General features: G+C 45.4%; 1 protein-coding gene across 1 annotated transcript; it reads right to left on the reverse strand.

Moving 5' to 3' along the window:
• Window positions 1-1,478: 1,478 nt before the first annotated feature.
• Window positions 1,479-4,884, reverse strand: LOC120963963 (uncharacterized). Its single transcript, XM_040388432.1, has 3 exons — window positions 4,145-4,884; window positions 2,344-2,424; window positions 1,479-2,261 (listed from the first exon to the last, which is right to left on the reverse strand). Exons 1-3 carry the CDS (start codon window positions 4,745-4,747, stop codon window positions 2,157-2,159), a joined length of 789 nt encoding a protein of 262 aa, XP_040244366.1. The 5' UTR covers window positions 4,748-4,884; the 3' UTR covers window positions 1,479-2,156.
• Window positions 4,885-12,933: the final 8,049 nt, after the last annotated feature.

A 12,933-nucleotide genomic window follows, 5' to 3' on the forward strand; every position in this document is an offset into this window, starting at 1 on the left:
ATGTTTGTGAATTTAAAAACCAATCCCGCTTTCCAAGTTTTTTTAAAAAATTCAATAAATGTTCATATCTTCAAAATTTGTTCCCTAGTTAAAATAATTTTTACGTTTTGAATAAATTGTTCACAAATTAGAAATTTTTAGGGTTTTCAATTTTGTTCCTTTTCTAAAAAGATCGTAATTTCGAAAAGTGTTTATGCTTTGAATTTTGTTGAAATAATGTTTGAGATTCCTGTTCTGTTTTCACAAAATGTTATAGTTTCAAAATTTGTTCAGAAATGTCAAAAGGAAAACCACGTTCGAAATTTCAAAAAAGTTCATGTAAACCAGGCTGCCATTTTGGACACCAAATTTGTAGGAATTATGATGGCTAGCTCCGCTGAGCACTTGCAGTAGGTCTTCGGTTCGTGGCCTCTCACAAACTTTAGTTTTTGGGAATTTTAGGGAGCTGTTGTTTTTGTTCTGCCGCCGTCGTTCTATTTCTTTTTGGCGCTACAAATCTAGCACGAGTGTTTGTCAGGCGCAACGGCTAGCTCAACGTGCAACTTGCTATGAGGTTGTGGGATTGCGTCACAGCGCAAGCACGCTCCTATTTTTTTTCCTTCTTTTTTGAGAAACTCCTATATTTTGCCTTTATTTCGTCTCGGGAACGCGATGCCTCCACCTGCCACTGCAAATGGGCTGGTACAGGTGAGCCGACCTTTTGCCGTAGCGAGCGTCATATAGGAGGTCCCAAATAGGGGGCGCCCCTATTTCTCGCGTTATGCGAGACAGGAGGTTTCTGTTGCCGGAGAGCACGTGAGCTTTGCCAGCCCACAAGAGCGGGAGGCCACAGCCTTTTTTTTTCCTTTTTTTACTTTTTTGTTTCCTTTTTAGTTTCCTTCTGCACTTTTGTTTATACTTTAAAATATTCTAAATATATACATTACAAAAAAACTCATCAAAAAACATTTGAAAAAAAAATCTTGAACAAGTATTTGGAAAAATGTAGATCATGTATATAAAATGTTGAACAAGTATTTGAAAAAATATTGAACAAGGATTTTCAAAAAGTTGAGCAAGTATATAAAAGTGTTGAACAAGTATTTGAAAAAGTCGAAAAATTATTTAAAAAAATTAGGATGATTATTTGAAGAAGTGTTGATCATTTATTTGGAAAATATTGAACAAGTATTTGAAAAATGTTGAACATGTATAAAATAATGTAAAATGGAAAAAATAAACAAAGAAAAAAATGAAAAAAACAAAGAAGAAAAAAATAAATGAAAATGAAAAAACAAAGAAAAGATGGAGAATACCAACTCCGGTCGCCTCTAGTAGGTCGCGATCCTACTACTAAATAGAAACTGGGAGCGAGCACAGTGGTTAGCTTTAGCGGTGTTCCCACTCGCGAGCAGGGTCGATTCCTCCAAAGCGCGCGAGAGTTTCCTCTCGACTCGCTTAAGGCGAGAAATAGTCGCCGCACCAAATAGGAGTTCCCGTCGAGCGACCGGGCGGAAATAGGTCGAGCGGTCGAGCGCTGGCCTTCTAATGGGCCGGCCCACACCACTTAGGATCTCCGCCTGCCGCGTTGGTTACGCTCACGATCCCCCACGCCAAGGCAGGGCTTTTCCATGACAAAAGAATTCCAAGTTTTTTCTTCTTCACAAAATAACATGCCACACGCTCTGCCACCGTCATTCGATGGCTGACAGCGGATTTCATGCCACGCTGGCTTGTCTAGTCAGCATCATATTCTTATACAGACGTGATTTACACCGTATATGCACACCAAAGCTAAGTTATGACACCAATTTAATGTATGCCATAAGTTCTGGCAAGTGACTTTTTTGCGCCAAGTTTTAGCGCCAATGGTGTAATTGGCTCTTCATAGATTTACTAGCTCAAGCCAATTGCTTACGCATTTTCAACATTTACAGTGAAGCACAATCAAGTAAAATAGATGTATCATTTGCCAACCGTAGAATACATTTACAGTTGCACTGCTTGGCATGGGAGCATACCACGCAAAGAATAGTCTTCTAAGTCTAAAATAGCCATGTACACGTTCGCAAAAAAAAAAAGCCATGTACATAAATCCGTTCTACTCGCTCCGTCCCATAATATAAGAACGTTCACGGAGGGAGTACTTCGAAAAAAAAGGGTTAAATTCTATGAAATCAGCATCCTAAATCTGCAAGCCTTGTCCTCTTCCCTCTGGACCCCATGTCAAGCTTTATAGAGCACTTCTGTGAGATGTGGGGCAGTGCAGATACTTGGATTGCCTGCAAGAAGATCACTGTTCTGAGTCCTGACTTCAGACACAAGCTTGCACATGTTAGTTAGAAACTATCAGTCAACAAATACCTTGCGTATAGTTGCAGACTCGATCCCTTCCCGGAGCACTATGTCGGTGTAGTTAGTTGCTATCCTGCAATCGAGCTTAAACTGCAATCGAAAGCACCACGAAATTTAGACAGACTGAACTTCCTGAAGATTTGAACTTCTGAAGAGTGAATTGGGATACTTTGAAGCTATGAACTGTAAACCAGCTCGCTCGCGTCGCTCCCAGGGGGGCGGCACGGGCGAAACCTAGCCGCCGCCGCCCCCGTTTCCCCCACCTCCACCCCAGCTCCCCTCGCCGCCGCCAGGTGAATCCGACGGGCAAAGCCCGCTCGGCGTTCGGCGGCGGCGGGGACTTCTCCTCGCGAGACGCGTAGCGGCGGCCCTGGACGACGCGAGGCGACTGGCGGCGGCGGCGGCGTCTCGTCGGCGCAGGCAAGCCGGGGCGGCGGCCCCGGGCATGGTGGTGGCGCCGCTCTCTCCTCTCCTCCCTCCCTGTGGGTCGTGAGGGGCTGTGTTGGGCCAGCCGCCGCGGATCTGGCGCTAGGAGGCTGGATCCGTCGGTGGGGCTGCCCAGGCGTGTGGCTCCGGCGGCTGCACGTCCGGCTGGTTGAGCTGCGGTGGTGGCGCCGTGCTGCAGCTCCTGGATGGCGGCGCGGCGGCGCCGCGTAGGTGGATGTGCTGCGGCGGTCGTGGGGAGCGGTCCCTGGCCTCCGGGGCGGTGTGTGCTCTGCCAGCTCCGGCCGTGCGAGCAGTGGAGAGGTGGTCATGGCTGTTGGCGGCGGCTCCGGGTCGGTGTCGTGTGGCATGGCCACTGGTGCTTCCGGTGAGGGTGGTGGCTCCCTGGATGTGTCAAGGGCTACGGCGCGGTGGGCTGTCCTCGCGGCAGTACGGTGATGGTGGTTGTCGTGGGTCTCTGGACAAAAGTTTCTGCTCGACTCGATCGGTGCCGGCGACGGCGGCGCCCTGTTGCGCCGTTTCCATCTTGATGGCGTCGTCGAGGAGCCCCGACTCGCCTCCAACCAAAGGAACCTCGTCTTCCAGGTGAAAACCCAGATTTAGTTTGCTGGATCGGATGGCGGCGGCGTCTTCTTGGACGTCGTTTATCTTTCTTGGAGGCGCCATCTTTGGAGACAAGGTTCGGTTGGCGCTTGTGGCTTTTGTGCTTCTCGTGGTGTGCCGAGACGGTGGATGCCGGAGCGGCGGCTTGGGACGGTGGATGTATGCCGAGGCGGCGGCCTCGGACGGTCATGCAACGGCGGTTCTATGGGGTAGGTCCGCTGCTTTGCTTGGCATGGGCGGCGACCTGGTGCTGCGAGGGTGGCCAGTTCGTCGGCTCGGTCGACGCGATCTGTGGGGTCGGTCTGGCTGGAAGTCGGGGCGGCGGCCCCGGATGTTTGGTACAACGTTCGTGGTCTGCGGGCAGTCGTCTCGTGTAGTAAGGGCTACGAGGCGCCTGAACCGCGCGACGTTGTGGCTCGCGTGTGGGCGGGGGATGTCGGAGCGGCGGCTCCGGAGTCGGGTGTGTGTGTTTGTTGCAATGTTGCCTTGGGTCGTGTGGTCGGCAAGGGTTCGTTGCGTGTGCGGTTTTTCGGTCTGGTTTTCTTCATAAACTGGGCCACTCTGTTAGGTTTTCGATCCAGTTTCCCTCATAAACTGGATCAACTCTCTTCTTCTATAATGCAAAGCCAGAGCACCTGGCCTTCTGACGAGGTTCCGTAAAAAAAAAAAAAAACTTCTGAAGAGTGATAGCATATACTACAGTAAAACAACAAAAGAACTTCTGAAGATGGAAGGAGTATGGAGTCTGAAGTTCTGAACATACATGAAACTTTGGCAGAGGGAAGTTCATGATGTGCGTGGTGGCGTCGATGCTCCCGGCGATCCTGATCTCGACGAGCTTCCTCTGCGCCGACAGCTCGCTGACGACGAGCCGGCTGACGTTGGACTCCTCGAACACGGCGTGCATGAGCACCGTCACGTTGCTGCTCCGCGGCGGCTGGTAGAACACCGGCACGTCCATGGCGCCGACCGACTCGTTCGCGTAGGCCACGCCGAGGTCCGCCGCGCTGTACCTTATCCCGATCCCGTTCGGGTTCTGCGCCGCAAACAGCAGCGACGCCACCGAGCACGACGACGACGACGTCGCGTTCTCGCCGCTGCGGTTGGACGATGACGACGGCCGGAGGCTGAAGGACCTGTCCATCTGGACGGACTGCAGGTAGAAGGTCGGCTTCTTGAGCCTCGTGACGAACACGACGAGCAGCACGGCGGCGACGAGGATGAGGAGGATCAGCGCGAGCAGCAGGTAGAGGCAGAGGCATTTGGCAGAGTGAGGAGGCAGGCAGTGGCCATGGCAGCTCTCCTTGCAGCCGCAGCCTCCTCTCCTCCTCCTGCTGCTGCTGGTCATGACAGGATCCATGGACATATTGTGTGCGTCGATCGAAACAGTTCGCCAGCGAGAGGAGGCATGGATCAGAGTGAGATGAATATATATGTTATTGTTTTGCACGAAGCGAGAGGGAAAGGCAGGCGGGCTTCTCCTTGGTCGCAAGCCTCGTGCAATACTTGGGCTTGCCTTTATTCCTTTCTTGAAAAGTTTGCGTGAATTTGAGCTTCTTCGTGGAGAAGATGGATATCACTTGGAGAGGTGACTGGTATCTTGTCTCCCGCGGCCGGATACTACTCTTGATCGATAAGTTTAGCTTGGCAGCGAGTATAATCTACAACTAGGCCTCCTGGACATTCTGTTTGACCGAACAGATCACGTTCGGTTTCTCCGTATGCAAAGAAATTTGATCTTTGAAAATTGTTGTGCTGTCGGTTTTTGATAAATCAAGATCCGATTTTTAACCAGATCTTTTTGTTCGGTTCTTGGTTTGGTTTTAACCAAACAGAACCGAAGTAGACTAAAAGCACAACAACTAACAAAGTTTTGAAAACAATTGCGAGCACTTCCATGTTTTTCATCAATTTTCACAAATAATAGCAACATAGTCATAGGATCATCACATCAATTTATCTGGCCATTATCTGCAGCCACGTAGGACAAAGAGAGCCCCGTGTCGCCCTCCCGCGGGCGACTCGACCGCTAACCCTAGCCGCCCCCGAACTCCTCCCCCCCTCCCCCCCCCCCCCCCCCCCTGGCGGCCGTCTTCCTCCCCCGCTAGGCAAAGCACGCGCGGCGGCGGGCCTCTCGGTTTCGCCCTCTTGTGCAGCTTGGGCGGTGCGGGGAGCTCGTGTCTGCAGGGGGTGTTGGGGACGGCGCGGCAAGCTAGCGGAGGTGCGCGGGCGCGCACGAGCTTGCGGAGGCGCACGCGTGGCTCGCGGAGGCGCGGATTTGGGTTGTATATAGATATATTTTAGAGGCGCGGAGATGTATATAGATATATTTTAAAATATAGATTTACTCATTTTGCTTTGTATGTAGTCTATATTGAAATCTCTAAAAGGGCTTATATTTAGAAATGAAGGGAGTACAACACATGTAGATGATTGAGGCTTGAAACAGTTATGGTAGAGGTAATCAAAAAAGATCTATTTGTAAGATCATGGCGTGGTAAAAATATGAAAGGAATGCTTTTAAACTTATATGTGACTCGGTTAAACGCCGTTTATTTCAGCGTCGAGGCTCTCTTGATACTAGGTGAATTTCTCAACTAATACTCTTGTCCAACTATGTAGCAGTACGGATTGACTTGTGGCATTGTGTTGTTGGACATATGCCATAGATGTAATCATGTATGATGATATTTTCAAATGTATTGATGGATTAAGATAGTTCTTGGACATTATCAATGAGTATCAACAAGTATGCGATCTGTTTGTGAGACTATACAAATGTATGATAATTGTTCTAACTGGTCCCTAGTCAAAATGGTTGTCTGGAATCACAACCGACTAGACTAGCATATGACATGATGGATGACTCGGTCTCACTGGCCATGTAAGATTGGATGCTAGCCGGATAATACGGACTTGCACTACAAAAAAAATACACTTCCGTGATGATACGTGTTTGTCACAGTAGGTCACGTTTTCTGTCATGCATGTACATCTATGACAAATTTATGACAGAATCAAGATAGTCATACCTGTGCTGTCGTAGAAGTGTTTCATGACATTATCAAAATTATCATCACGGAAGTGTCCACTTCCATGACGATAAATCACGCGTCACAGAAGTGCTTTCGTCAAGGGTGACCGACACGTGGCATCCACCGTAACAGAACGCCGTTAAGCTACCGGGTCCGGTTTTGGATCCGATAACCCGTTAACAGCCCCGGCCAATGGGGATTTTCCACGTGTAAAATCATCATTGGCTGGAGGAAGCACGTGTCGGCTCACCGTTGGGATAGATGTCATCCACTCATTGGACCCAAAGCGCCTATGATACGTCGACACGTGACACGGCCCAACAGAGGCCCATTCATGTGACAAGGCCGGCCCGTTTGACTTGGTCAAAAGGTGGCGGGCCGGCCCACGGCAAGCCTGTTAACGGCATGTTCACATATAGCCCATTTACAGCCCGCTAACCCAGGGCCCGTTTACGGCCTATCCGAATTAGGCCCAGTAGCGTCATCTGGGCCGTCCAATATAATTCCAGCCCGTTTTAACTTCCGGCCCATGTATGGCCCATGACGTCTTTCGGCCCATATGAGGCCCTTAGTAACCCTCCGCCCCTTAACGGCCCGTGGTAAAACTGGCCCGTAATGAACAGTGTATCACTTTATACCTATTAACGGCCCATTATTCACTTGGGCCGTTTCCGGCCCATGTTATCTTTCGGCCTTCTCAGGGCCCATTTATTCTTGGGCTCATTTCCAGCATTCGTTTACTTACGGCCTGTTACTATCATTTTCTGCTTGTGGGCCAAATTCAGCCCGTGGTTACAGTCCGCCCGTTTGTGGCCCGTTAATACGTTGGGCCGTTTTCATAGCGTCATCAAATACGGCCGATTAACGACGGCCCGTTATGGTCGGCCCATGAACGGACGATTTCAACTCTAGCCCATTTACGGCCATAATGTGGTCTGTTATTGGCCCATGTTTGGCCAACCGATCATACGGCCCGTAGAAGGCCCATTGATGATACGGCCCATAGAAGGCCCATTGTGTCTACGGCCTGTATAAGGCCCATTGTTTCTACGCCCCGTAGAAGGCCCATTGTTTCTACGGCCCTTAGAAGGCCCATTATTTCTACGGCCTTTAGGAGGCCCATGTTAACTACAGTAAATATGTAGCCCATGGTTAATGTGGCCTAGTTTTAAAAAATAGGTTATTGCGGCCACTAGCAAACCGCGGAAAAAGAACTGCACTGACTACAAGAAAACAAATAAACAAGCCAATAAGAAAATAAATAAGCAAGCAACTTACGCTAGGCTATCACGGCTATTACGCATATTACATCCACTGGGCATCAAAGTTCGCCACCAGTGCAAATATAGGGAACACCCTACACTATACAAAAATGGCTTGCTATTTTCTTCGGTCGGTGGTTGCACGTTAAGAACAAATTTTGTATCGCACCAAAATAAATTACAACTATAAAACAAAAGGAAGGTTGGCATAAAAGTTAACAGTCTAGCAGATAAATGCACCACCAGAAGTTCAGAAGCTCAGTTCATTTGACCTGACTGTTACGTTTTCATGCTGTATTGTCCGATGGAGCACCATAACCTTCGTCTTCAGTTCTCCTAGGCTCTTGAGCAACATAGCAAATGTCTGATAGTCTGGTTTCAAAACCATGCATATCTTGACAACATCGAACAATGTCTCTCATTGTTTCACAAAGGGTCTTTGTTAGGGAATGGACTTGTGTCTGGAGCGCAGATACAACATTGTTTTGAACTTGCATATCTTGATCATGAGGCAGTTTGGATGAGATTGCCTTAACAACCAACCCAGTATTACGCAGGAACGTGCTTTTGGCACTGTTAGTGGACAGGTACTGACCCACTGCAGCAAGAGCTGACATTGCGGTTATAGTTGCCTCGCCACCTTCAGAAGGTGGCGGTTCCACCATTTTTTCCATAGCTCGCTGAAAAGTTGAGGTTTTACACTAGTAGTACCAGAACAGAAGATATTAAGGAGGTAGCAAAACCAAACAAAATAGCTTTGGTCTATATACAGAACTTATTCTGGTGAACCCATGTAAAATATTAGTTGTATTTTATTGCAAAGTACATAATAAAACCAGGTTCCAAACATATGACCATGTACCATCGCTAATGTATTGTATATTTCTTCACATTGTATTGAGGGCTAAGGATAAAGAGACGAAGTTTATAATACGGTAAGCATAGTATGACATCATTCATATCACAAAACAACTGAGAACAGACAAACAGGCAATTGTAACATTGTGTGGGCAAGTCCAGCACGGAACTAGATTACAGGTCAAGATCAAAGGAACATCACTCCTCTCTTTTAAACCTTGTAAGGTGCAATGATACGCTAAGACAATTGTGTATAAAATTGAAAAGAGTAATAGACATTGGCTGCAAACCATGCAGTTTAAGGCACAAGTCAGAGTAAGTAGTTGTTAAAAGGCATGAGGATTAAGGTCTTACAACAGCGGCTTTGACTGGTGTAGTCATGCCCTTCTTCTTGCTGGTGTGACAGTCCTTGAAGATTTCCACAGCATTTGGTTCAGGTGCTTTTTGGTCCTTGCGGGCTTTCCTCTGCATTTGGAACAAGTCAATATAGATCTGATAATATGGTACAACGAAAAGAGTGAAACAGCAGCTAATTACAAGAGCCTCGCAGTGTGCAATATAGCTACGAGATCCTGTCGTCTGTTGGAATTTCACTTTCGTACGGTTGGCCTTGTTCTTTGAACAGTTCACCTACAAGAAGATAGAATTGTGTGGCACATGCGTAAATAGGACTTCAACATGTGATCTGATCACATATATATAATGTACCTGATACTTCGGATCGGACCAGTGTTTAACGAGGCCTCTCCAGTCTTCATCAGATATATTTTCCACTGGAGATGTTTGGGCAAGTTCACTGTTAGCCTTGCCTTCAAAGTGAGTTTTCCTCAAGTTATACCGATACTGTCGCAGAGCAGACTTGAAAACATGGGTGCAAGATTGTCTGGTTGCATCATCTTGGCTATCCAACTTGAACCTCATCTGTTGAAAATTATGGGAGTCTCATTATCAGCAACCTAGAAAGTATTGGACAGAGCAAGACGATATTACTAGTTTCCATACATAACCATACTTACAGATAAATGGTCGAGGAAGTTGTTGAACTGGGTTTCGTCTTTGTCATTCCTGTACTGAATCCATGTTGGGAGGATACGTACATGACACCTAACAGCAACCGCTGCCTCTGATACTAACTTGGCTGACTCTGTAGCATCACGTGGCCTTTTTAAACCTGCCTCAAAACGGATCTCCATTCTTCCTCCTTTAGATTTAGTTAACCTATCGAGCATTATTCCTGATGTTTGTTTCCTCTTGCGCCTAGGTGCTAGTCCAACAACAAACATAGGAAGTCTTAGTGTACATCAAACTGTGAGACTACATATAAAGAAGCATGCAAGTGTAACTTGACTCCAGCAACTACCTTCTTGCTGTTGAAGCTCACAAAGTTCATCTGATCTTGCCAACTCATCTTGTGTCAAGAGTGCTTCGAAAGTAGTGTCAGGTGGCAAGGGAGCTTGGGAACGTGCTGCTAGCTGAGTTGACCAACGAGTAAATCGTGCAGCTGGTGGTACTGTGGAAGGAGTTGCAACAACTAGGGTTGTCTCTGCTTGTTTGGTGGTAGCTATTTGTTCCTGTTTGGCTTGTTCTGCAGCTCGTGTAGCACGGGATACCCTGTCGGTACAATTTTCCGCTGGACTTTGACCTTCTATTGCACCATCAGTACCAGCAGAATCTGCAGGATTCTTCCGCTTCCCTTTCCCTGTCGTTCTGTCTTGCTTCCTCTTTCTCTGTGCCATGTTAAGTCAAGCCGACAAGAAAAACGAATAACAATTTAGTTCTTCAGAACAAATTGATGCATGATACAGACAAACTAAACTTTGATGTTAGACAACCACATGATAGGAGGATGTAATATGTAAGAAAAACAGGACGACATGAGATAACCAGAACTATGATGTGTAAACTAAGCAGAAGACATTTCACTAAATTAGAAGCAATGCAATGGAAGGTAGACACCATATGAAAGATGCTACAAATATCGCTCTACCAAGTTAACAGTGTCTCATCATAAATGCCGTTTAAACAAATGTGAAGCAGTACAAGAAATAAATCATATGCAAGATGCAAACAACATCACACTATCAAGTTAAAGGTCTCTCATCATTAGTGCCATTGCATATTCACAGCATTGCATATTCACAGCTTATGATGTGTAAACTAAGGAGAAGGCATTTTAACAAATTAGAAGCAATGAAAGCTAGACACCATATGAAAGATGCAACGAATATCACTCTACCAAGTTAAAACTGTCTCGTCATAAGTGCCATTCAACAAATTAGTAGTACAAGCTAGAAAAGAATGCGAGATGTAACCTATATCACACTCCGAAGTCAAATGTGTCTTATGATAAGTGATTGTTGCAGGTTACACAACAGTAGTAATTTGATGTAAGAACATGGTGTGATAGACAGATATTGTATGTTCTAGAAACAAGAACACGTGTCTTATTCAAGTATAATGTGTAAAGTAAGTAGATGGAATTCAACAAAATTAAAAGCAATACAAGCTAGACATCACACATAACATGCAACCACATATAACAGTGCCAAGTTAGAGGGAGCACCGGTGATGGTGCACTAGGGGAGACGTGCTCATCGTAAACACAGCTACGTTGAGTGTCTATGCATGTGTTGTCTTGGAAATCATCTTGGGGGGATGGAGGAGTAGAAACTGTAGAGGCCCTCCGTTTGGAAGGAGCACCTTTATCCGCTGCCTTGCTAACTTCCTTCCGCTTTATTGATTTTGAATTGTCAAGTAAAACCGACAAGAAAAAGCAATAAAATTCTCTCTTTAGAACTCATTCATGCATGATACTGACAATCACTACTTTGATGTAAGGCAAACACATGATACCAGGATGGAATATGTACGAAAAACAGGACGACATGGCATGTTCACAACTGTTTGTGTAAACTAAGAAGAAACCATTCCAACAAATAAGAAGCAATGCAAGCTAGACACCACATGAAAGATGCAACCAATATGACTCTGCCAAGTTAAAAGCATCCCATCATAAATGGAATTCCAACAAATTAGAAGCGGCGCATGCTATAAATCATATGAAAGATGCAACTAATATCGCACTGCATATACTAAAGGTGTCTCGTCATATTGATTGATGCGGGATACAAAAAAACAATAGTTTTATGTAAGGATATGCTTAATAGATAGATGTACTATGTACTAAATAAAGGAAGGCATGTCACATTAACAGGTATAATGTATAAGCTAAGCAGAATAGCACATGCAGTTTAACCAGATTGGAAGAATTACAATCTAGACACCATATGCAACATGCAACCACATATCACGCTGCCAAGTTAGAGCAAGCACCTGCGATGCTAGTGTAGGGGAAATGCGGTAATCAACTACAGAGCTACGTTCACTATCTTCATCTAGCCTTGCTGTTTCTTGAGAATCATGTCATATTCTTCAAGATGCTCTCTTTGTGTTTCAATTCTTGTCTATTGCGTGAGCATCATTGAAATCATCATGCCTAGCTAAAAGGCATTAAAGAAAAGCGCTTGTTGGGAGACAACCCAATATTTACCCTTACTGTTTTTGTGTGTTTAAATGATTAATCTACTGTATTAATCATGTTTTATAGCTTTTGTTTCAATAAAGTGCCAAGTAAGACCTTTGGGAAGACTTGGGAGAAAGTCAATGTGATCATGCTGTAAAAAAACAGAAACTTTGCGCTCATGAGATTAGCTATCATTTTTTACAGAAGAGTGCTTTTGAGTTGATTCTTTTTGAGTAAGATTAATAGACAAATTCCTCACGTCCACCAATTTATTTCATAATTTTTGGAGTAGCAGAAGTATGGTTTATGTTCAGATCATTACAGATTGTTCTGTTTCTGACAGATTCTGTTTTCATTGCATAGTTTGCTTGTTTTCTAATTTCTATGACTTATATTCCTCAATATAAATTGTAGAGATGATATGGTACAGTAGGCATTGTGTGAGAACAATTATGAACCTTGCCTTTGACAGTACCAAAGTGATTGGTTTGCTCTTTATCATACTAACCTATCTCACGAAGTTTGGTTAAGTTTTGTGTGATTGAAGTTTTCAAGTTTTGGGTGAGATATCGATATGAGGAGAATAAGGAGTGGAAAGACCCTAAGCTTGGGGATTCCCAAGGCACCCCAAGGCAATATTCAAGGAAGACTCAAGTACCTAAGCTTGGGGATGCCCCGGAAGGCATCCCCTCTTCCGTCTTCTAAACTATCGGTATACCTTACTCGGAGCTATATTTTTATTCGTCACATGATATGTGTTTTGCTTGGAGCGTATTTTCGATTTTACTTGTTGTTTGAATAAAATCATTGGATCTGAAATATTGAATGAAAAAGAATCCTCCCATGGCTTGTTAATTATTTGACTACTCAGTGT

Source organism: Aegilops tauschii, chromosome 5 (genome assembly GCF_002575655.3).
Source record: "Aegilops tauschii subsp. strangulata cultivar AL8/78 chromosome 5, Aet v6.0, whole genome shotgun sequence".
Classification (NCBI taxonomy): Eukaryota; Viridiplantae; Streptophyta; class Magnoliopsida; order Poales; family Poaceae; genus Aegilops; species Aegilops tauschii.

Coding starts and splice junctions, on each gene's coding strand:
- LOC120963963 (XM_040388432.1), bottom strand. CDS start 4,747: ATGTCCATGGATCCTGTCATGACCAGCAGCAGCAGGAGGAGGAGAGGA. Junction 2,425..4,144: donor TCCCTCTGCCAAAGTTTCAT/GTATGTTCAGAA, acceptor TTTCGATTGCAG/TTTAAGCTCGATTGCAGGAT. Junction 2,262..2,343: donor AGTCTGCAACTATACGCAAG/GTATTTGTTGAC, acceptor ATCTTCTTGCAG/GCAATCCAAGTATCTGCACT.